Source organism: Malania oleifera, chromosome 13, assembly GCF_029873635.1.
Source record: "Malania oleifera isolate guangnan ecotype guangnan chromosome 13, ASM2987363v1, whole genome shotgun sequence".
NCBI lineage: Eukaryota > Viridiplantae > Streptophyta > Magnoliopsida > Santalales > Ximeniaceae > Malania > Malania oleifera.
Genome location: NC_080429.1, coordinates 73,657,641 through 73,682,672, shown reverse-complemented (window position 1 = coordinate 73,682,672; position 25,032 = coordinate 73,657,641). Strand labels below are relative to the sequence as shown.

Below are 25,032 nucleotides of genomic sequence, written 5' to 3'. Positions count from 1 at the left end.
ATGTATTTTGTATACTAGAATTAGTATTTCTTAAATTTTAGACCTTTTGATTTAAATTTTTATATTAGTAGATAAGAAATTTTATATTGTATATTTACTTTTAGCTTGATTTTTAATATTTTAATATGTTCATATTATAATCCCTTTTTTATGCAATAAAAAATTTACAGTATGAAATAAACAAATATAGTTATAAAATTTATAGTTATCAAATTTTAATCTATCGTATAAGCCTCCTTCCGAACTTCGCAGCTCGCACTCTCGTAGACTCACAGTACTCCTTTGGACCTTCCGTCCATCAGGTTTTTCATTTTTCCGTTGTATTCAAAACTCAAGAGTCTTTGCATTTTGATGTTTATTGAAATTTTACAATACCCTAAGATGAGCACAATGTGTTTGATTAAATGTATGAGAGAATATTTCCTCCAAATTATTATATTTATGTTGATCAGTCCTACTCTTTAAAATGGGTTTCTTTGTGCTCTTTGTTCATATTTGTTTGAATGTTCATTGATTTTGAGTTTTGTTCCTTCTAATCTTTTTTTTATATTTGTCTTTTCTTATTTTTATTGTATCCAAAGTCCAGTGCCCTTTTCTCTTCTTCTTCGGTTCTTCCGTGCTCTTACCAATAACCTAGATGAAATTTTTTCTCATAATTAATTTTATTTTTATTGGGTTAAATTCGGTTAACTGAATTACCGACAATTCAGTTCGGTCGGGTACACTTCGGTTAAATAGACTACGGTCAGTTCAGTTATGAGATGTAACCAAAATTATTTGGTTAATTGGCCGAATTGGCCGAACCGACCACTGCGCACCCCTATCTCCAACTCTGTAAACAGAATGAAGGAAAAAAAATAAATACAATTTTTAGTTTCCAAAGTTTGACATGGTATCAGGGCCATAGATTTGTGGCTCTTGGTGACGATCTTCCTTCTCCGACAACTTCCGATTCCTGTTCCGACTCATCATCCGAATCAATAGACACGGCATTAGTGCCATTCCGACTCATCATCCGAATCAATCGACTCGAGAAGTGGTGTTCTTCCTGATAACCCGTCTGATTTATTTGGATCCTTCACTTTTGGCCTTGGCAATTTCAATGTTTGTTCTTGTTTCTGGCTTGCCTGGTAATGCCTTCGGGAAATTTCACCATCTGGTAATGCATTTGTCTTTAGCTTCCTCTTTCTATTTTCCCACTGTAATAGGAAATCTGGCTCTGGGTGGACGCTCAGCTATCCATGCCGCCGCTGCTGCACACGCTCAGCTATCCTCGCTGCTGCCGTTGCACACTCTCAGCCATGTCAGGACGGACGCCATCACCTCCGCGTCCCACTATGTGGTCATCAACGACTCGGTTGCTTTGCTAATGTTGATAAACTTCCATCCTTCCATCGACATCAATAGAGGACATCGGCGACCTCGACAAGTCTGGTGAACCCTGAATCAACACCATTCTCACAGAATTAACCACCCGAATGACAGAAGTTTTTTCCAAAACTCAGACCCCGACCTAGACCACCGAGAATTCTGTTGCACCAATTGGCATCAAGTTGGACAGCACCAACTATGCTCTCTGGTCCTAGTTGTCGAGATGAATATCTCCGGCAAAGACAAGTTGGGATATATCAATGGAGACTTTCCTGAACCTCCTTCGACGTCTGCATCCTTCCAAAAATGGTGCACAAACAACGCCATCATCAAGGGCTGGTTGATTAATTCCATGGACCCTTCGTTGATTTGGAATTTTATTCGGTTTCCCATGGCCAAGCAGGCCCGTGACTCGATTGCGACCAAAAATTTTAAGAACCTCTCTGAAATTCTTGAAACCTTGGAGTTCTTAAAACTGTAAGATCAATTAATAAAATTTTTGAAATTTTAGAAGTGATCACTATGTTTTTATCAAAACTTTGAGTATTTTTTGTCGTTGCATTTTTTTCCCCATCTCTCGCTATGAGCCATTTTATTATTTGATGCACAAAACAGGAGAAGAGAAACTCATTTTTATGCTTTTGTATTCTGCTAAACCAAACGGATCCTTAGGATTTAGCAGCTCAAGGCTACGCCCGACAAAACAAGTTCAGACATGATGGGGCATCCGTGACCCGGTTAAAATGGGTCTGGGTTTATGATTGCCAATCCTTTTATAAATGAGTCAATTCATGATCCACTCGTTTAGAAATGTATCAACATTCACCCGTTTATAAATGGGTCAATTCGAGTTTCGGGTTGGGCCACTGGCGGGTGACCCGTTTATTTACCTATATATACCCATTTAACAAGGAACCGTAATCTCTTGCCCACACCCAACCCTTTGCCCAACACTGCATGCCGCCCGCACCCCAGGCCATTTCATCTTCGATCGTTTCCTCAGTTGACTCAGTTCCTCTTCCGGTAGCCCAGCACGGCAGCACCAACACGCCGTCGCCGCACGCCGTCCCCCTCCCTCTCACTCTTAGTCTCTCTCAGTCCCTCTTGGCTTTCATGATCTCACCCTTAGTATCCGACTCTCCCTCTCACGATTTCACCCTCAAGCCTCAGTGTAGCCGCACGCCGTCGCCGCACGTTGTCCCCCTCCATCTCACTCGTAGTGTTCGACTCTCCCTCTCACGATCTCACCCTCAGTCTTTGACTCTCCAGGCCTCTGTCTCCCTCTTGAGTCTCGGTTCACTCACTGCCTCACTTAGTCTCAAGCAATCAGGCCTCAATCTCCCTCTCTCGGCTCTTTAGGCTCAGACGCTCGACCCATTTACAACCTGCCCGAACCCGGCATGTGAACCCGTTTTGCCACCCCGTGCACTTTATTTAGCCCTAACCAGTGAATTCGCCCCTATCATTCCTCCCAATCCTTTACTTCTCTGGTCGCCGCCGTTGCAAGTCACCCCCTCTCATTTCCTCTTCATCTTCCCTCCATCAAGGTCAGTGTTACTAATACCCCTGAAAATTTTCATGTTTTTGTATCCTAATCGTGTTGCTGTTTTGTTGGCTATCTAGGGTTTTTCTTTTTCCTATTCTTTGTCAAATTGATACATAGTTTCTCTCATCTTTTGATTTGTGACTTCGTGCTACTTGTGTAGATCTTTATTGATAAGATGATCTAGAAATACTTTCTCTGGTTGTTTTTGTTGATTGGGTGAGCATAAGGATTTTGTTTTCGTGTTTCATGTTGAGTAATGAGTACTGCTGCTGTCTGCATAATCTGGGGGTTTCTTGTTATGTTGATCAGAGGATTTTGTGCTTGTTGTTCTTATTTTTGTTGAGCAGAATTTGGAACTTTATTTTATTGTTTTTGTTGCTGGAAGGCCTGTATGGTGGGTGAAAGATTTTGATTTGTGTTTTCTTGTTGAGTGCTGTTGGTTTGTTGAGTAAACTGGTGTTTTTTCATTTCTGGCCTCTGGGCATGTGGATCAGAGGGTTGAGATTTCATCCATTTTCATTAATTTGAGAAAGGGAACTGGAATTGGTGTCCTGAAAAAAGTTATGCAGTGATTTGTGTCTCAAATTGGGCATGTCAATTTATAATTGCCTTAAGTGATAGATTGTTCAGTGGAGCTATCTGTTAACTGAATTAATTGTTCAAATAACAAATAACTATAATTTTTTATATAAAAAATTATAGTTATTTGTTATCTAGAGTTTTGATTAATTCTATTACTGTACCAAATTAACCGTAGCCCTGGACAAGGGGTTGAGTGGCTGAAGGAGTGAGGTTATTCAAGTTTTACTGATTTGAACTAGTAGATTAGCATGTTTATTCCTTCTTGTTCTCATATTCTGGGTTTTCAGCTGTATATAGAGTGATAAGGGTTTAGGGGTTGTCAGATATCTGATTTCATACTAAGTTCTAGCTGCCTTTACTGCATGCTACATTCATTCCTCATCCATCATTGAAAGGGTGATTGTTTATTTTTATTTTGCTTTTGTTTGTTTGATTATTTTTTTGTTTATATTTATTCCCCTTCTAATATTCCCCATTTGTCTTTTTTACCCAATTAGTATTTTGGACTGCATTAACTGCGATTCAGTGTTTTGAGTATAAGATTCTATTAGTTCTAAGACATAGTTATTTAGAAGATATTGGACACTTCCTGTGTTTTTTTGGGCTTGAGTGTTTGTGGGATGAATTTGTGTGGAGTGTTTTGAAAGAAAATGGTGTTGTGGGAGGCTTTATTCGCTCATGCATTTTCATTTACTTGTTAATTTTGTATTACCTGTAGGTATTTATGCAATCATGGCAGAAGAGAATCCAATAGAAGTGAAGGATGATGTGCCAGAAGTAAGAAATTTTATTTTTTCTCTATTTGATTTGTGGTTATTGTCTGAATGTTCTGCTTTTATGCACAAATTCTCTCTGAGTACTGTGGTTATCTGTGGCTGCATTTAAATGTATTTTGTTCTTAATGATGTGATTGCATTGTTAGCTTGTTACATTTCTTGCACATAAACATATATATATATATATATATATATTTACATTTTACATCATATTTTGTTCGAATGTGAAGCAAAATGCCCCCATGTCCATTTTGCTTATAGTGCAGGCTGTTTGAAGGGTCATTGTTTTCAAGATGTCATCTGAGACTGGAGTGCTTTATTAAGATGTATTTTTTTTCCTCATGAGGCAAAGACTTATTGTTCTCCTTTTTTTGCAACAACTTATTCTCCTGCTTCTCATTATAGTTTCTTTTTCTATCCAAAAAATAAAAAAATAATGGCTTCCACGGTGGCACGATTTGGTGAAAAATGCACACTTTTTAAAAAATCTATTTTTAGCTCACATACTTTACACCCACAAATTTTTAGTTTCAGAAAGTTTGGATTCCCTGTTGTTATGTATAGTTTTTTAATTCCTAGTTTGTGGGTCATATACTTACTAGTGATTTCATTCTCATTAAAACTAAAGTATGAATTTAAGATTTTGACAGAATGAATTGCAGGATTTTTTTAGTGCACTCTCATACCGAATCATGTGACTTGTTCCAATCTATTTTTGTATTTTATTTACCTCACCCACACGTTGCAACAATAATGCACTTAAATTTCAAATAGGTAAAAAATTTTACTTGCGTATTATCTTTTTTGGATAGAAAAAGACATACTTATATCTTCCACAATCAGAACCGGTGATTTTCCTTAACTTTAAATTTTTACAAGGTGGAAAGTTGGGATGATTAATGGATATCTGAAATTCTTTTATCTATAATGTTTGATTTAAATATATGTTGCTTATATAAAAATGGCCTCCATACGATTTGGTTAAAACTGCACACTTTAAAAAAAAAAAAAAATTATATGTAGCTCATGTAAAACTTTACACCCACTTATTCTTAGTTGTTGGAAAAGTTTGGATTCCCTGTTGCTACATTTTGGGTTCTTTATACTTGCAACTTGCAATTTCATCCTCATTAAAAAAAGAAAGTATGAATTTATATTTATGATAAAATGAATAACAGAATTTTTAGTGCACTTCCGGTCCAGATCATGTGATTCATTCCAGTTGATTTTGTATTGTATTTACATCACTCATATGTTGCAACAATAATGGATTTAATTTTCAAGAAGGAAAAAATTTTCACCTGCTTATTATATTACACGATCAGAGCCAGTGATCGTAGTGATTTTTCTCAACTTTTTAACTTTTACAAGATGATTGATGAATCTCTGAAATTCTTTTATCTATAATAATGTTTGGGTTGATTAAAGGTGAGCCCCCCCCTCCCCCTGGTTTATTGCCTCAACTTCTCCTTTTTAGCTGTAAAAGCTGGGTAGGTTTGATAAACAACTTCAGCTTTTAAAAATCCAGGCTTTAGCTTTTTTTTCCGGAACTTCTAAAAGCTATGGATTTGAAGCTATGCCCTGTGATAATGATGCCTCTGGCATTACGACCTTTACCACGAGGTACTGTCCATAGATCAAATTATTTTGTGGATTGGATTTCACTTGACTGCCTGCGGCTCCATTGTGTGTGCTTGAAGTAGAAGTTTTGTAGAAATATATCGCCATATTATTACGTATTTTGATTTAAGTTTTTAAAAGCTAAAAGCTAAAAGCTATATTTTTTTCCCAACAAATTCTATTCCATTGTTGTCCTTAATTTTTTTCAACAATTACAGAATTATTAATGCATTAATTACATTTCCTAAAAATACATATCAATTTAATCATTTTAAACATTTTCAAGCATTTTACCTCTTTTTTACTGAACCCTCAGATTTACTTTTTCTTTGTAATAGCTCCTTTTTCATGGGGTCGAACAATTTTTACAACAATTTCAATCAACTCCTTTTCATGATTTTTTTTTTTTTTTAAGTTTCTTTTGAAAAGCCACTGGGGGGAGGGACTAAGCCTAAGACAATGTTCAATTGGTATTACATTTGGATTGTTGGACCTCGATTTGTCAGGTTGATACCTGTCTTCATTGAAGAATATATAGTTTTGTCAAACACCGTCATAAATCTATGACAGGTCCCTTAGGAATAAATTGCCTCCCTTCCTGTTTTGGAAACGGTGAAGGAAAAGGAAAGTGTTAAAAAGTTTTTGATTTAGATATTGGAAAGAATGAGGCAAACAGGAGTAAAAGGTTTAAAATGCTTAATGAAGGAATTCATTTTTAAGAAAATTTTATCATTTATCTTTACCATCTTTTTTTCTTTTTGAGATTTATACAGAACCTAAAGAACCAATTTAAAGCAGTTTTCAGTGTTTTTCCCCCTTTCCTTCGTTCACTGCAAGAGCGTAAGGCGCAAACAGAGCCATAAGGACCCTGCAACATAGCTACTCCCATTTATTACTGAATACTGGTTGCCATGTTGTCCTGGGAAATATGACAGCTTTGTCTTGCAATGATCACCATTCAGGACATAAAGCAGGTTGTTTGTAGTTTGCCTAGGCATGGTGATGCCTAAAAGGCTGCCAAGGTGATGTCTTGATATGTTGTTAGATCATTGTTCTTACCAACATATCACATTGCAGTTTTCCGCATTTGATCCTACTAAAAAGAAGAAGAAAAAGAAAGTTGTGATTCAGGATTCTTTGGAAGATCCTGTGGATAAGTTGGCTGAGAAAACTGAAAGTTTGTCAGGTATTTGACTCAGTGAATTAGCAGAATACTGTATCTTCCTTTTTTAAAATTAAATTTTTTGGGGAAAGAACATGTAGTTATGCTTTACATTTGTTTCATGTCACTGAGGACTTATTTGCTCCTCACGTGCAGTTTCTGAAGGGATTGAAAGTACCTTTTCTGGGTTGAAGAAGAAGAAGAAGAAGAAACCTGTAAGTTGGTGTTTCGTCCTGAATGAGCACATAAGCCTATTGAAAAATGAATTTTTGCTACTACTGATGTTTGATTTTTGGTGTTCTGTTCCAGGTAGAATCTGATGATTTGAATGATGAGATTGGGGATGCAGAAGAGGATCTGGATGGTAAGTAATTTCATTATTATAAATTATGCAATATTAGTGTGCCTGAACTTAGTAGTGTGTAGTGTCACCTTAATTATCTCTAGAATTTTAAATGGGAAGTAATAGAGAAACTCTCCTTTGACTTTTAGAGCATGTAGGAGAGGATGAAGAAGGTGAAGGAATTGTCCTGCAATCACGATATCCTTGGGAAGGGAGCGATCGGGATTACTTGTATGAGGAGGTATATTTCGTTTTCATGTAACTAGAATATTCTTTCTACCATTTTAATTATGATTTATTTGCGCATCCAATGGTGTGGTCATAATCATTAATCCAATTAATACAAGTTGTATTTGATTTTGGTGTCCTCACTCAATTTCTTTGTTTATGACTTGAATAAAAAGGCCTCCTACAACAGCATGAAATGTGGCATCTTGTATGCTGTCACCTAAAGGGCGAACATGTCGCAAAATTTGCTTGCTCTAAGAAACTATGTATGACAAATATCTATAGATCTTTGCATAAATGCCTTTGCTTGCCTGCTGCATATTTCACACTGCAAAACAATTATACTATGCCTGTAATGGGTCATTCTTCTGAATCCAGTGTCACTATTTGAGATTTGGAGTTTTCGTTGCTGAAAGAGAATCCTTCTGCTCTCTCTCCTTTCACCTTATTTTTCTTCTATGGTTTATTTCCTCCAGCGTCATTTCAAGGTGTTTTTCATCCTTCTAATTTGTTTTCAGCCTTTTTCCTGAAGACGAAGGATATATATATTTTAAAATAATTATATTTAAAATTTTGTTTTATGCTAATAGATTATTTGCCAACTTGATTCAAAGCATCTTGATGTTAGTCATTGCCTAGATGAGCCGCTCAATAAAATAGACAAACAACAATGATAAACGAGTCTTAAATCTCACTAGGTGGGATTGGCTATATGAATCCTCTTCCGCCAGTTCTCTCGACTGAGGGAATTTTCCTCTGCTAGCTTAAGAGCTATTAAGTATTTCCTCTGGGTTATTTCAAATGTTCAAACCATCTAAGCTGTCCCTCCCATACCTTGTCTTCAACCAGTGCTATGCCTAGTTTATTGCGTATATGTTTGTTTTTTAATTTATCTTTTAGTGTTATAACTCTCATCCACCTTACCTCAACATATACATTTTGATAACTTTTACTTTTTGTACTAAAGTTGCCAAACATTCTGATCCATGAAGCATGGCTGACCCTATAACCGTCTTAATAAAACTTTCCTTTTAGTTTTAAGGGTATTCTAAGATCGCACAACATGCTTGACACACTTTCCATTTTATCCATCTTGTTTTAACTTTGTATCACATAATCTTCAATATCTCCTTCCGCTTACATAATAAATCCAAGATAATGAAATCTGCTAGGGCTATTAATATCTTGAGTTGTCATGTTTAATCTTATCTCCTGTACTCCTTTTGTTACTCAATAAAATAGACATTTGTTTTCATAAGTTTATTTACATTAACCTTGCATTTGGGAGCATGGTTTTGAGGTTTGGATTTGGAGGATTTGTGTGGATTGATGAAAATGCAGTATAAAATTATATTGAGTTTCTTATAGATACATAAAAATCCAATTCCAAGCCCTGAAATCCATATTACCAACACACTACCTAAGGGTTACACATTAAAGTGGGTGTTTGGCTTGCGACTTCTTTTAACATTCTTGGTAATGTGATGTTCATATCATATTCCACGTTTGTTTTGTGGCTGGAAATCTAACATAGCTGGAATCTCACATTCCCTTTGAACGAAGGACTCCTGTGAAACATGGGATGCTCATTCCCATGCTCTCCCATGATTAAGTTTCATTGGAATCCTATTCCCATGGAAATGGATATCACATACTGCATTTGTTTTGGGTCTGGAAATCTAATATAGTGGGAATCTCACGTTCCTTGTGAAAGAAGAACTCCCACAAAACATGGGATGCCCATTCCCATGCTCTCCCATGGTTAAGCTTCATGGGAATCCCATCCCCATTGGAATCTTGTCTTCCAGACAAAATTGTCCCTGCTATTTTGGCCTCTTGGACATTAATGGCCACATAACGTATCATTATTACACATTATTATATTTATATGTTATTACCATGACAAAAATAGAAATCAATAAAAAATCAAACTATTATTACGTTATAATAATATAGCATAATAGTTGAAAATTTGAAACCATACTGTCTATTATTATGTGTTATTTATTTATTTATTTTATTTATGATGGTTGAAAATTTTAGAACATGGACTCAATTTGGTATATAATAGGTTTTCGTGCTGAAAATATATTTAATATATTTACTCTTCAGGTCATACAAGTCGAGGATATAATGGTAATCTTATTGACATATCTGTCAGGATTTCTATCTTGATTCTTGAACCAAACACTGGTTTGGTTATAAAGTGTACATTCTTGAATCTTACGTAGTAAAGTAAACAAAAACATCCCATGAGGTTGGCATCTCATTACCAGGAGATTCCATGGGAATACTTTTTGATTCCGTGAACCAAAAGTCACCTTAGGAGACTTTTGGTGACCCAAATGGGATCCACATGATGGTCTTAAGCAACTCTTTCTCTGGGTGATCTGATTTTAGTGAACTAAGCTCACCGTACTTCGGAGGTCAGTATATGATAAGATAGTTAGTGTAGTTGATGTAATGCTTGTCAGATCAAAGGAATTTTTGTTCCTAAATATTTCGGTCTGGCAAAAATCTCTTTCAAGAGCACTGCCTAGGGGCAATCTTCACCCCATACTTGAAGACAAGATGAAGATTGCCAAGTTGGACATTGATATCATTATTTTTATGGTAGTTTGGGATGATCACCACTGCCTAAGATCACTGAGGTGTAACCAAATAAGCAGGTCCTATTACACTTACCTCCATTGATCCTAATATCTGGGACAAACCATAGTTATCACTTACCAGAAATCCCTAACTCCCTAGCGAAGAATGAATTGGCACATATTTTCCCAATCATGGTACATTTTTGCTCCAAAATACTAAATATAGCTATGCAAAGTTTTAGTTCAATATTTTCAACCTGACATCTTTTTTTGTAAAAACTGTAGAATTTTCATATTGTAATTCTATTTTCAGTCATTATTAGTTTATTTCACAAAAGATATTGCTTTTAAATTTTTTAACCACTCAACATCCTCTTTTTTTTTTTTTTTTATCATAACGGTAAATGTATTGATCAAAATGTATATTTACAACTACGCTGGGCATTCCTAGGCATAGGGGATGCATTTGCCCCATCACTAATGCATGACATTACATCAAAAAGAGAATGTCTAAAGTCTAAAGCATTAACCCATAGCTTGCAACTCCATAATGTCAAGTCACATTGATCAAAGGGTATTTACTTGGAATGTATTCCAAATTTATCAAAAGTCACTCTGAAAGTGTGTCTCTGAATTACTCCTATCAGCTCTTTTGGAGTAATGGATTTGTCTTCAAATCTCTTTCTATTCCTAAAGTGCCAAAGGAAGTAAACAGTTGTAGCCATCGCAATTTTACTCCCACAGGGCTTCACTCCCTTACCTTTTGCTTCCTTGTGTAGCCATTTTACAGCCGCTTTTAAGGACGTCATACTCCTTGATATTCCAAGCCAACTCCTGATGTAGTCCCAAACGTGAGAGGAATATTTGCATTTGAAGAAAATGTGATCAATGCTCTCATCCAACTGCTTGCACAATTTAGGTCTCCGTCAAATCCAGCTAGGTTGTCACAAGTGGGGAGTTTACCTTTAATACCGAGCCACAAGGTAAAGGCGTGTTTAGGAGTGCTCCCACTCTTCCAAACCACATTATACCAGGGCACCCTACGTGCTTTTTATGCCTCCAAAAATTATAGCACTGCGCAGAACTATTGTGCTCAAGATCCCACTCTTCTACTAGTCTTTCTGCTATGTCAGGTAGATTGTCACACTTCGTCAAAATCTGGTTTTAATAATTATCATCTTTTTATACAATGGGGAGTTATCATGCTTTGAAGAAGCATCCCATAGATTGACACCTCTCAAGTACACATGATGGACCCATCTGGACCATAGAGAGTCCTTTTGCGCTTAAACATTCCACAAAGTTTTTGAAAGGAGTGTCATGTTCCAAGCTTTTAGATCAAAGATTCCTAAGCCCTCTTCCTCTTTTGGTAAGCATACCTCCTTCCATGCCACTAGTGGTTTCCTTCTCCCACCCCAAAGGAAAGCTCTGCACTGCTTCACAATATGATCCAGAACATTATTCGGTATGGGGAATATCGCAAGCCAGAAACACTCAATTCCCTGGATTATAGAATTAATAATCTCCAATTTACCTGCATATGATAAGGTATTTCCAGGCCAGCTCTTAAACAGGTTTGCAATTTTATTGATCAGAGGAGAGTAGTGGCAAGAATTCAGCCTGGAAGCTGCAAGTGGAATTCCCAAGTAACAAAAAGGAAATTCCCCAATCCTGAACCCAGTCATCTGCAAAATCCCTTCCAACACTTCCCCTTTTAACTCCAGCATGGTAAAGATTAGACTTAAGGGGGGTCGCTACAAGCCCTGAGCAAGCAGAAAAATCGTTAACACAGTCCATGAGGCATTGAACTGATTTGCAATTCCCTCGTGAAAAGAGTATAAGATCATCTGCGAAGGTTAGGTGAGAAATTTTTAAAGGTTCACATTGGGATGGTATTTAAAATCTGCGTTATTTTCAAGCATCCTCTACATTCTTGATAAGTATTCAATGCATATCACAAATAGCAGTGGGGAAAGAGGGTCTCCTTGACGAAGACCCTTTCTACCTTTGAATAGTCCATGGTACCTTTTATTTAATGAAATGGAAAAGGAGGTCATTGAAACGCATTCCATGATCCACTTGATCATTAGCTCTGGAAATTTTAGCTTCACCAGCATCTGTCTCAAAAAACTCCAAGATACAGAGTCGTATGGTTTTTTCAAATCAATCTTAAGCATGCATCTTGGGGAGATCCTTTTCCTTGCATATTTTTAACCAACTCCTGTACCAAGCATAGTAGTTAAAAGGGCGCGCCTAGGGGCAAGGTGCAGTGAAGCGAAGAGGCTTGCGCCTCAAACCAGGTGAGGCGAGGCGACCTGCAAGAGGCGACGCTAGGCGAGACGAGGCGCACTAGAGCGACAGGCGCAGTGAGTCCCGCCTTGTGAATTTTTAGTCATTTAAAGTAGAGAAATAGCCACAGCCAGACCTGTAGCCCTCCTTCGACTCGAACGAACATAGCCCTCGCCCCTCTCAGCCCTTCGTGAGTTCGTCTTGCACATTCGAACCAGCAGGAGCCTTCGTGATCCTTTGAACCAGCAATGTGAGCTCGTCTGCGAGCCTTCGAACCAGCCGGGAGCCTTCGCTACTTCGTCTTCGAGCTTCGAACCAGGATCGTGAGTTCGTCTTTGACATTTTGAAGAAGCACGACCCTCCGCGACTTCGTTTCCAGCCAGCAGGAGCCCTCGCGAGTTCTTCTTCTTCTTCTTCCTGCTCCCTGCTTGTTGCGTGCTACGAGCTGCTGACTGCTGCCTGCTGCCTTCTGCTTCTCTTTTTCTTCTTCTTCTTCTTCCCGCTGCCTGCTTGTTGCGTGCTGCTGACTGCTGCCTGCTGCTTCTCTTTTTCTTTTCTTTATATGTAAGCTTATAAATTAAATATTTTATTTAATTAATTTAAGCTTATAAATTATAACTAATACATAATATTTATTTTTTTTTACTGAAATTTACCTACTGTTTTTAAATTTGTAATATTCAGTTTAATTAATGTAAGTTTATAAATTATAACTAATACATAATATTTATTCTTTTTATTGAAATTTGGCTACTCTTTTTCTTCTTCTTCTTTATATGTAATTACTAATTAAATATTTAGTTTAATTAATGCAAGTTTATAAGTTATAACTAATACATAATATTTATTCTTTTTACTGAAATTTAGCTACTATTTTTTAATTTGTAATATTTAGTTTAATTAATGTGAGTTTATAAATTATAACTAATACATAATATTTATTTATTTTATTGAAATATAGCTACTATTTTTTGATTTGTACTCTTTTCTTTTGATGTTGAACTATGTTGAATTGTTGATGCTTTCGGGCTAAATTTTCAATTTTGTAATTGAGTTTTTTGGCATTTTAAATTCTAATATTGCTAGATATTCATATGTTCATATATCAATTACCCCAAATAGACATTTTACCCCATTTTAATAATTGTGCGCCTCACCTTCATGAGGTGCGCGCCTTCGCCTCGTGCCTCGCGCCTCGGCTTCAAAGACCCTTTGTGCCTCGGCTTGCCTTGCACCTCTAACTACTATGGTACCAAGTATATATTTTCAACCATGCTTCTGTGTTCCACAAATGCAGACTGAGCTGGGCATATGATCTCATCAAGGCAGGGTTTGATTCTTGAAGCAATAACCTTAGCTATTACTTTGTATATAACATCGCAGCAGGCTATGGGTCTGTAGTCCCCAACAGATTATGCAAGGGAAGATTTGGGAATCAATGCTATGGCTGTGTGGTTTATTGTTTCAATAATTTTCCAGTATCAAAAAATTCTTTCACTGCTCGAGTAAAATCTTTACCTACAATATTCCAAGCCTTCTTAAAAAAACCAGCAAAGAAACCATCCGGGCCTGTAGATTTGTCATCTCCAATGTCAAAGAGAGCCAGCTTCACCTCTTCATCAGAAATGGGAGAGATCATGTTCTGCCTGTGAGATTCTTCTAGTAGGGGGCCCATTAATAATGCAGTGTTCCTTAATATCAGAGCACACTAAATCAGAACCCAGCAGCTGGGTGTAGAACTTTAGGAATTCATCAGCAACTTGTGAAATAGAATTTGTTTGTTCCCCATTTTCTTTGGTTACTGCTGAGATGTGATTTTTATTTAGATTCCTTTTGAGAATACCATGGAAGAATGCCGTCCCTCTATCACTCTCCTTCAAGAAGTTAAATTTCGCAAGCTGAGATAGCAAAAGCCGATTTGCCTCAGCAAGCCTCTGAGCCTCTGCTTTCTTCTCCCTTAGCTCCATTTGTAAGACAAGATCAGAGGGAGTATTGTGTAGTTTCTTCTGCAGCTCTATCAATTCAGATTCAGCCCTTTCAGCTCTGGCCGAAATGTGTGAAAAGTGAGTAGCATTCAGAGCCTTTAAAGGCCTTTTTAATGATTTCAACTTCTTCACAAATTTAAACTGTGCACAGCCCCAAAACTGAATCTCCCAACCCTCCTTAACTATTTCCTGAAATCTGTGATGAGTAGTCCACATATTGAAGAATTTGAAAGGTTTCCTAGCCATTGGCTCCTCCTCAAACAATGAGACAATACAGACCGAATGGTCAGATAGACTACCTGGGAACATGAAGTTAGTATGAGCATTAAAACCCTCTTGAAACCATCTATGGTTTACCACCACACTGTCTAACTTACACCATACTCTCCCATTTGTCCAGGTTAACCGACATCCTGAAGAGTTAAGATCGTTTAGCCCTGAGTTAAAAAAACAATCACAAATGTCCTTAGAATCATATAAAGAAACTGGTCTGCCATTCTCCTTTTCATCAGCTGACATTATACAGTTAAAGTCACCCAACAACAGCCAGGGACTTGCATAAGTTCTTCCTGTCTGAGTAATTTCTAGCCACAAAGGTCTCCTTTCCTGAATAGAATTAAATCCATATACAAAACTCACATTGAAACTGTTAGCAGAGACTAAACAAACAGCAGAGCAATGGATTACCTGGGCGTTCATACTGTTTACCTGCAGGCAGACTTTGTGAGGATTCCATAACACCAAAATTCTTCCGGCTTGGTGATACTCAAAGTTGTACCACTCAACATCCACTCAACATCCTCTTGTAAATAGTCAAGTGAGATTACACAATTTTAACCAATATACCACATTCTATGTAGTGTGCTGTCCTGTGATCCTGTTCCATGAACAGGTTCCATGTTCTAGGTAATATTGGATCATCCTTATGACCTGTTGTGATTGCATTGTATGGGCTGAGGAGCAGTTTTTGCAAAACAATAATGTTAAAGATCCAAGATTGATCTATATTTGTCATATGCTTGATTTTTTTTTTGCTTGGTTGTGAAGGAGGGTCTATTAACCGGGCTACTTGTGTCTTAGTTATTTATCTCATTTTTCAACATGTAATTTCCCTTCAAAGATTGTTCAGTGTTATATATGTATTTTTGACCTCATATTTTCTTCAGAGATTGCCATTCAATAGCCATTAAAGGGTAATCCAATGCTCAGTATTGTGTATGTTAGTCAGTTTTTTTACCTCATGGTTTATTTGATGTATGAGTTGATAGCCAATAGTTTACATGCCCAGGACCATGGGTTCCAGCTTGGAGGAATAATAATGTTTCCAATTATTGTGCAGCTTCTGGGAAGGGTGTTTAACATTCTTCGTGAGAATAATCCTGAGCTTGCAGGCGATAGGCGAAGGACAGTGATGAGACCTCCACAAGTTCTTCGGGAAGGGACGAAGAAAACTGTTTTTGTAAATTTTATGGATCTCTGCAAGACGTATGACCATTTTTATCTTGCTACCTTTATTATTTTCAATTATATATGAAACAAGTACATGTGAACATGGCTATTAAAATGTGATCCGGACCTAGGATCTTACAACCCTACGATCCTATTTTTCTAAAATGATCTTGATCCCACATAGAATTGCAAATTAGTAGGATCGCACTAGGATCATAGTAAGTGAGATGCTAGGATCATAGTGGGATCATATTCGGATAGGAGATCCTACATTCATTTATATTTTTTGAATATTTACTAAGTTACTTGTCTTATAGGCTTGGTTTTTGCCATGTAACTTATACATGAAATGGACAATTTAGGAAGTGATATGGTTTATTTTACATTGACAAACCTATGACTCAAATGGTGCGTTGGTTGCTGATATTGATAGTTTGGCTGTTGTTTGTGCAGACTTCTTCATTAAAAAAAAAGTTTGGATGTTCATGTTCTGTGGTTTGTTGTTGACTAATTTGTGTTAAAAATATGGTTTTTAAAAAAGTATTTATTTTGTTTTCATTATAGGCCAGTTTGATTTAGACTAGTTAGGAATGCAACAATTTGAACACATCTTTTTGTCATGACAATTCTACCAAAGTGTTACTTGTAATTTTTTTAAGTCTTCAACACTTAACTTGCCAATTTTGTAGGTTCATATTATAGAAATTTACAAAAAAGAAAGAGCATACAAATTCAATTTTCTTATTTATTATATAGTTAATAGAAATCTTACCATCCTTGATCTGGTCCTACGATATGATTCTCCAAACCATCCTTTCGATCCTTCGTAGGATCCTGATTTTAATTACCTTGCATGTGAATGTTATGTGGCAAATGTTTATGTGTGTTTGTTGTAGGTGCATTCAACAGCAACAAGCTTTAAGTCCCACTAGTGGGGTTGGTTACATGAATCCTTTCCTACCAATTCAGCCGATCAAGAGCATTTTCCTCTACCTTAAGAGCTATTAAATCCTTTCTCACTATCTCATTCTGAGTTATTTTAGGTCTATTTCTACCCCATCTAATATTGAAAAAAATAACTAAATCACTCTTCCTCACAGGTGTACTACTAGGTATATGTTTCAAATGTCTAAACCATCTAAGCTGCCCCTTCCTTATTTTGTCTTTGTCTAGTGCTATGCTTAGTTTATTGCGTATATGTCCGTTCCTTGATTTATCTTTTAACGTTATACCACTCATCTACCTTAATATTCATATTTTGGTAACTTTTACTTTTTGTACATGTTTCTTAGATACCCAACATTCTGATTCATAAAACATAGCTATTCAACAATCATACAGCACACCTGACGCACTCCTTTATTTTACCCAACTTGATTTAACTCTATATCCTACATCCTCTTCAATTTTCCCTTCTGCTTGTGTAATATACCCAAGATACCAAAATCTACTAGTACTATTAATTTCTTGATTATCAAGTTTAATCTTCTCTCCAATACCCCCCTATGTTACTGAAATTACATTTCATATATTCAGCCTTATTTGTGCTCATCTTAAAACCTTGAGGGGGTGTTTGTTTCGAGGTATCTTTCAAAATTCTTGGAAATGTGATGCCCATGGCATCTCATTCCCACATTTGTTTGAACATGGGAAACCGACTTGGCGGGCATATTCACATTCCTGGGAATTTAAGGATCCTCATGAAATTGACATCCTATTTGCCCCCTCCCCCCAAGGGGTAAGTTTTATGGGAATCCTATTCCTAGGGGAATCTTACTTGGATCTAATTGTCCTCATTATTTTGGCTTTTGGACAATAATGCCCCTATAAATAATATAATCACGCAATATTATTAGATTTAAAAAAAATAAATTATTAGTAAATTAATAGTAAAAATTTTAAATTAGCATAAATATTAATTATTTTAATTAGAAAAAATATAGAAAATGTTAGTTAAAAATATTTATGTTAGTTAGCATTTAATTGACATTTGTAATTTATTAAATAAAAGTAATATTATGTTTGTTTTATAAAAATTTAGACACTACATTCCATTATTTTGGTTTATTGATTATTAAGTGTTAAATGTTTTAAATTCTTGATAATTTTATAATTCAAATTAGAAATATTTAAAATGTCTATTAAAAGTGTTAATATTTATGTTAATTAGTATTTTAATTGGCATTTGTAATTTATCAAATAAAAGTAATATTATTATTGTTTTATAAAAATTTAGACACTACATTCCTCAATTATTTCGGTTAATTGATTATTAAGTGTTAAATGTTTTTAATTCTTGAGAATATTTTAATGCAAACTAAACAAAAAATATTCATATGAAGCAGACATTCTATTCTTAGGAATGAGATTCTTGGTAATGTCATTGTATGTGACTATGTCTATGTCGCGAACGAAATCGTTCCTTAGACTCTCAAAACAGTTCTCCAAAGTTCTAACTTAGATTCCTCTTCACTCCTACTTACATCATCAATGAAGAAAATATCATCTGCAAACCACATACACCAAGGGATCTTGTTTTGGATATTCCTTGTGAATTCATCAATCATTAAAGCGAAAAGATAGGACTCAAAGTAGAATCTTGATATAGACCTATTGTGATTGGAAATTCTCTAGATTCCCCTCTTACAGTCCTAATGCTAGTCGTTACTCTATCATACATATCCTTAATGACCTTAGTATATCTTGTGTAGATTCCCATCTTTTTCTAAAACCTACCAAATAACTTCCCTAGGTACTCTATCTAGGTTTTCTCTAGGTCAATAAAAACCATACAAAATGCTTAGTATTCTCTAAGTCAATAAAACCATTTTTTGATTGGTAGGTGCGTTGTTTTGTCATATTATTTATTATTTGGACCAAATTATTTGCATCTTTATCCATCTGTCTACAGTTTTTTGGGTCTTTTAAGTTTGAAGATTTTTTCCTATGATTTGCATTTTCCAAGCACTTTGCGCAGGTGTCACACACATCCACATGTCCTTGTGTGTTTCTTCTTTTTTAATTTTTCACTGGGTGTCTTAACAAAATATTTGATGTGGATTTGTGTGCTTGGGTGGGTGGAGATGTTGGTGTGTTTAAGAGAGAGAGAGAGAGAAAGAGAAAGAACCAGGCTTGTGCACGTTCCTTATGATGGCCATTGATCTGTCTCTATGCGCGCGCATACATGCAAGTTTGCTGCATTCTTCTGTGTGAAATATAATATTTGATGAGAATTGCCTATTTTCTGTGTGCACATGCTTGCCTTTATTTTAGCTGTTTCTTTGTCTCATACTGCTTATTAGGTTAACTTTAAGTGTCAAACATATTTGTGTATGTAGGTATGCTGATTTTTAATGATGTGCAGTCAGATGCTCTGAATAGTTGATGAAGATTTGTTTACCATATTTTTTTAATGCTGCTTCCATTGAAGATTGAATAGTTATTTAATTTCTTTTTATGGGAAAATAGCTAATTGGCATCATGATGTTAACCTCTTTTACCGTACATCAGAATGCATAGGCAGCCAGAGCATGTCATGGCTTTCTTGCTGGCTGAGATGGGGACAAGCGGCTCACTTGATGGACAACAAAGATTAGTTGTGAAGGGAAGATTTGCTCCAAAAAATTTTGAAGGGATCCTTCGGCGATACGTCAGTATGTTCTTTACACTATTCATTTCTTTAATTCTTTGTGGTTTCCTGTCAGCAGAATTCCGTATTTTTTCAACATCAGTTTAGAATTTAGGTCCTTAGATATGATCTACCTCTACTAAGAGCTTTGTGTGAAAGCATTGCTATGTCTTCCACAGCAGAGTTATTGCTAAATTACCCCATTGCAAACGCGCTTGTAGAAGTAAACTTGTCACTCTTTGGGGTTTCATACAAAGTCCAAAACAAAATTATATCTGTTTCACTCTGTACCTATCTTCGGTTACGTCCTCATGTTTAGTTTTGGGATTTATTTGTCATGCATCCTGAGTCATGTCGGAATGCAATGTTCAAGTCCTTGTCCCATATGTTGAAATGCTACACTCCGTAGGATCAATGTATGGTAGTGCTTTGTTGCCCCAGTGGTGAGCAACTTGGTCAGTGCTTTGCAAACATTTGTAGAATGCATACCTTTTTCTGCTATCCTGTACCTTTCTTTGTATGTCTTTTTTATGGCTTCTTTATGTTTTCAGACGACTATGTCATATGCAATATGTGCAAAAGTCCAGACACTATTCTTTCGAAGGAGAACCGTCTCTTCTTTCTCAGATGCGAGCAGGTAATGGTTTCTATGTAGTTATTGTTAACCTATGCAACCCTGCCCATTGCCACTTATTTTTGTACCCATCCAAAAAAAGAAAGAATTAAATATTCAAAGCAAAAAGGCAATCCTAATCAGACATTAGGATCAGGTTTTCTGGCTTTTTTTTTTTTTCTTTTTGTTTGGGGGGGGGGGGGGGGGGTTTTGTTGAAGGTTCTTATTTGTCGTGGAGAGAAATTGCAAGGGAGTGGGGGAGAGTGTTGGGAGATCTGGAGTTGGCATGGAATTCATTGTTATTCAGTTTGATTTGATTGAATGATATTGTTCATCTTAGTGAAAAATTCTGGAAGATGCTGCCTCGGTAGAGGTTCTCTCCCCCCGCTTGTGTTTTTCTTCTAGGAAACAGAGATGGAACTTGGCAAAGGCCTGTGATGACTTTAGATTTGCCTACATTGTCCGATTGTTTAATCCATGACACTGGAAAATCTCAAACAGTTCTGAGGCCATGAGGAAAATAATACTGCTGTGTAGTTTTAATAAAGAACAAGAATTTCTTGGAAACACAAATATGGCTTTTTTATTGTGGTTTTTGTTTTGGGTTGTTGGTTTCTTTTTTCTTAAAAAAAATTATATTGGTTGAAAGGGGGGGAGGCATTTGGAGTTGGCATGAGGTTTTCATTATTATTTAGTTTGATGGGATTGAGTGATATATATTAGTCTCAGTGAGGAAGATGGTAGATGCTGCGTGGGTATAGTGGTTCCACTGCCCCCTCTCCTTTTCCTTCATTTTTCTTTTTTCTTTTTCCTATTTTGAAATGAAGATGGTACTTAGCAAAGGCCTGTGATGACTTGAAACATTTGCCTACATTGTCCGATCTTCTAATCCATGATGCTGGAAAATCTGGAACAGTTCTGAGGCCTTGATAAAAATTAGATTGTGCTTTCAATAAAGATGAAAGTTTCTTGGCCAATATATGTTATTTATTTACAGTGAGGTGGGGGATCAAGAGTTGGTGTGGGATTCATCACTCTTTTTTTTTTTTATAACTTTAAGTTTGGATTTGATTGAATGATATTTGTCCGAGGAGGTGGAACTGTGGTGTTACCGCCTTATCAGTTGTTACTGCTTTCCAGTGTGAACTTTCAGCTGGGAACTATTGCCTGTATATGTTGTGATAATATGCTGCCAGATTCTACGCTATATGTTTAGGGATTCCCTTGTGCTTGTCATTGATCGTGCTTCTTATTTCTGTCTTCGTATTGATTACAGTGTGGTTCTGGGAGATCAGTCGCTCCAATCAAAGCTGGTTTTGTGGCTCGTGTTGGGCGTCGCAAGGCTGGGACATGATTTGGCGGGTTTATCCTATGAGCTTTTGATAGGACATTACCTTTCAGGCATCATGTCCTTCCTCCCATGGATTTTGAAGGCTTCTTATGTTTTTAAGTTTGTCAACTGTACCTTGGGTTGTTTTCTAGTGCGTTATCTCATATTTGGATGTTGATAATGGATACATGACAAATAGAAATGACTGATAATGAGGAGCATTTTCTGGTTTTACCGGATGCGAGTATGACTCACCTAATCCAGTGGCTTGAATCGTTGCCTATTTCCCTGCGGATGTCTTTATCAATGTTTTTCCCCATCTATTCAATTTTTTTTTTGGATATCGTCCGGGTGTCCCCATCCGGCATTTACCAAATTACTCTGGGATGCAGCACAGCTGAGACTAATCCCCACACCTCACAGAACCCATCCCAAGGCCCCACAGGAAGGTAAATCGGGATTTGCTTAAGGCAGCAGGAGTCGATTTTGGTGTTGTCATCTATTCATGAATTGCCTTCTGAAAACTGAAAACATTATGCGATTCTACGGATGGTTTTTTTTTTTTGGTTCAAAATTGGCAACATTTTTGAAGAACTTAATCGTCAATTAACTTGAATTTTTTTATATTCAGAAATAAAGACAAAGTGGCACCATCCATCTTTTCATTTTCTTTAAAAAAAATGATGTGTATATTTTTTCACCTTTGTGGTAGAGGAATTGTGACAGCAGTTGAATGCTGTTTTTCATTGTACGGAGCAATTTATATAATAAAATGGAATGGCAAAAATTAGATATCATAAGAAGTTATTACTACTAATAAGTCAACTGTGTTAAACTTTGTTTTACTTGAAAATAGAACAGGATACAAATATGTATTTTACAATAAATTTGGCTGAGACTTAATGCTATGCAAATGATTGATTGTGTTATGTTTTAGTTTTTAAGCATAATCAGGTTTGTGTGCTTTAAAAGTAATTTGGCGAAGATAATGTATTGTGTATATACAATTATAAGATCTTTAGTTACATTCATTTCATATATAATAAAAATGAAGTTAAATACTATTAATGCTTCATTACGTCTAATGTAATGCTAATATTTATCTTCCAAATCAAGTAATTAATGATACGGTACATTCACATGTTGTGTCATTAAGTTGTGCATTATGCTCTAGAAAGAAAATGTAATGATTTATTTTACAAAATGAAAAGTGGTAAAAGAGAAGAGCATCACTATTGTCCTGAATTTAATAAATAAAATTATATTAATTTATATAATGAAATTTTCATTGTAATATGATAATTTCTTTTAAACATACTTACACTTGCAATTTGTTGCTTGGGTTTAGAAGTTAAGTGGTGTAATAGAAACTCAACCTATTATATCAATAACATCTCTTTATTTAACCGTAACCATGTAAGTAGAATTTTTTTTTACTAATATTTTTAAATTTCATTATATTTATCATTATTTAAAATTGGAGAGATGTATGTACCATTGAACAATGGGTACATCTAAATTACAATTTGAACACATTTGTTGATTATTATATTCATGAACCTTTTTTTTCCCATCTTTTGCAAGAATCATACCATAAATCATATCTAACTTTAAATTCAGAAATGGTTCTAAGAACACAATAATATTTGTCTAATGTCATTCCATTTAAGATAATAAACTAGTTGTACATCCAAGATTTTCCGGTATACTACTTTTTTGTATAATCTCCAAGCATACCTTCTTTATTTTTAACCAATATTTTAAAGTCAAATGGAAATGTCACACATGATATTGCAACATAAAACTATCCATGAGAGAAAACTGGCTTTGGTAAGTACAACCCAACGTTAGTCAATGTTTGTCCTTGACTCTTATTGATACTCATTGCGAAAATTGTTTCCTCTCCAATATAAATCGTAACTGTATATTTGATGTCATGAAAATAGTGCTGGGTACTAACACCGATTAACCACTTTGAGAACCAATAATTATTACTTTGCAATGAATGACTATACTTCCCATTTGCTTAACCATTAATCACATTCCATTACAAAGACATAGAGATTGATTGAGATTTCTCATGCGCATCACTAGTGCACTAACTTTAAAATTTAAATTTTGACATGGGAGTCTTGAAAAATCAATGAATTCAACGATTCAAGAGGGTTCATAATATATCCAATGCTATTTGTTTTGCTTGCTTCAAATGTATCTGTACTCATATATGTTTTAGAATCTCTTGAAAACATCGTTAACATGATCTTCTTAAGCTTATCAACATCACTATTTGATGGAGCTAATATTCCAAATTCCTGTAAGTAATGCCAATTTGTGCACCTTTCATATAGAGCGGGATATGTAACCTCAATCAATGCATTTATATTACCATTTTTTATGATGAAATTATTAGGAACATGTATCCGATTGGGTTCACATCCATCGATGAGACACAAAGAGGGGACTCTTACCTTCTCCAACCATCTTGATCCAATTTATAAAAGATTGTAATCTAGTGCTCATTCCTTATTTTTATTAAGGAAATTGAATTGTTTTCTAGCAAACTGTCAATGATTTTTTTTGATCAGTAAATGATAAATTTTATTGATCAAAATGGATATATACAGAAGCTCTGGGCATACTCGAGAGGATGGAAGGCTAAGCCCCAATTAAAGAAACATCAAAAGCAATTACACTTAACCTGGGCATACCCAAGGGCGCAAAGGCCAAAAAATAGTTTAACTAGACGGTTTCAATAAACCCCTTGACAATTGCTTCGACAATTTGAAGATAGAATGTTTGCTGTGAGCAAACCGTCAATGGTTATGCCTGTTGTTGAATTTTTGAGAATCCTAATACTTGAGGATTTGATATTATCCGATAGTTTGCGGTGATATGGTATTCTTCAGTTGTATTCTTGAATATCTGTTTGTATTTGATAGTTTAGAATCTCTTTAATTTAGTATTTAAATACTTTTTAATTTGTATTTGAATTTGTAACAATTATACATGGTACAAAGTCCTATATATAGGACATCTCTACCTCAATGAAAGTGTCCTGCATTTTCAATGTAGTATCAAAGCTCTTTCTCTAACGAGTTTATTTTTTTCCTTTCCTAATGGTCGTTTCCTTTGAGTCCATTGCTGTCACCACCCTCGACACTCTTGGCAGTGGCAACTCTCCTTTTATTGCCATCAACGCCGGCTCCCAGATTTCCTTGAAGCTTACCCCTTCCAACTTCCCTTCCTGGTGTGGCCAATTGATGTCATTGCTGATTGGTTATGACCTTCGGGGCTATCTTAACCGTACAACTATTTCTCCATTATGAACCCTTTCTCCCAGCACCTCCTCTGTCGGTTCATCTTCTGTAGGTGTCTCCAATTTGACTTTCTGGCGTTGGCTTTGACAAGATAAGTTGATCCTTCACATCATCCTTGCATCTGTCTCCAAGCCGGTCATGCCGCTCATTGCCGCTTCAACCGCTGCTCATGATGCTTGGTCCAAGTTGTAATGATTGTACA

At 35.9% G+C, this 25,032-nt stretch overlaps 1 protein-coding gene and 1 non-coding gene across 2 annotated transcripts; both read left to right on the top strand.

The window, feature by feature from the left end:
* Nucleotides 1-895: 895 nt before the first annotated feature.
* Nucleotides 896-21,796, top strand: LOC131145945 (eukaryotic translation initiation factor 2 subunit beta-like). Its single transcript, XM_058095115.1, has 10 exons — nt 896-2,918; nt 4,218-4,276; nt 6,973-7,081; nt 7,214-7,272; nt 7,367-7,421; nt 7,550-7,641; nt 15,833-15,978; nt 19,453-19,595; nt 20,122-20,207; nt 21,460-21,796. The coding sequence occupies exons 2-10, from the start codon at nt 4,232-4,234 to the stop codon at nt 21,535-21,537; spliced, it is 813 nt and encodes a 270-aa protein (XP_057951098.1). The 5' UTR covers nt 896-2,918; nt 4,218-4,231; the 3' UTR covers nt 21,538-21,796.
* On the top strand, nt 21,023-21,112 carry LOC131147036 (small nucleolar RNA SNORD34). The gene has a single exon (XR_009134567.1). It is a non-coding gene; the product is annotated as a small nucleolar RNA SNORD34 (small nucleolar RNA).
* Nucleotides 21,797-25,032: the final 3,236 nt, after the last annotated feature.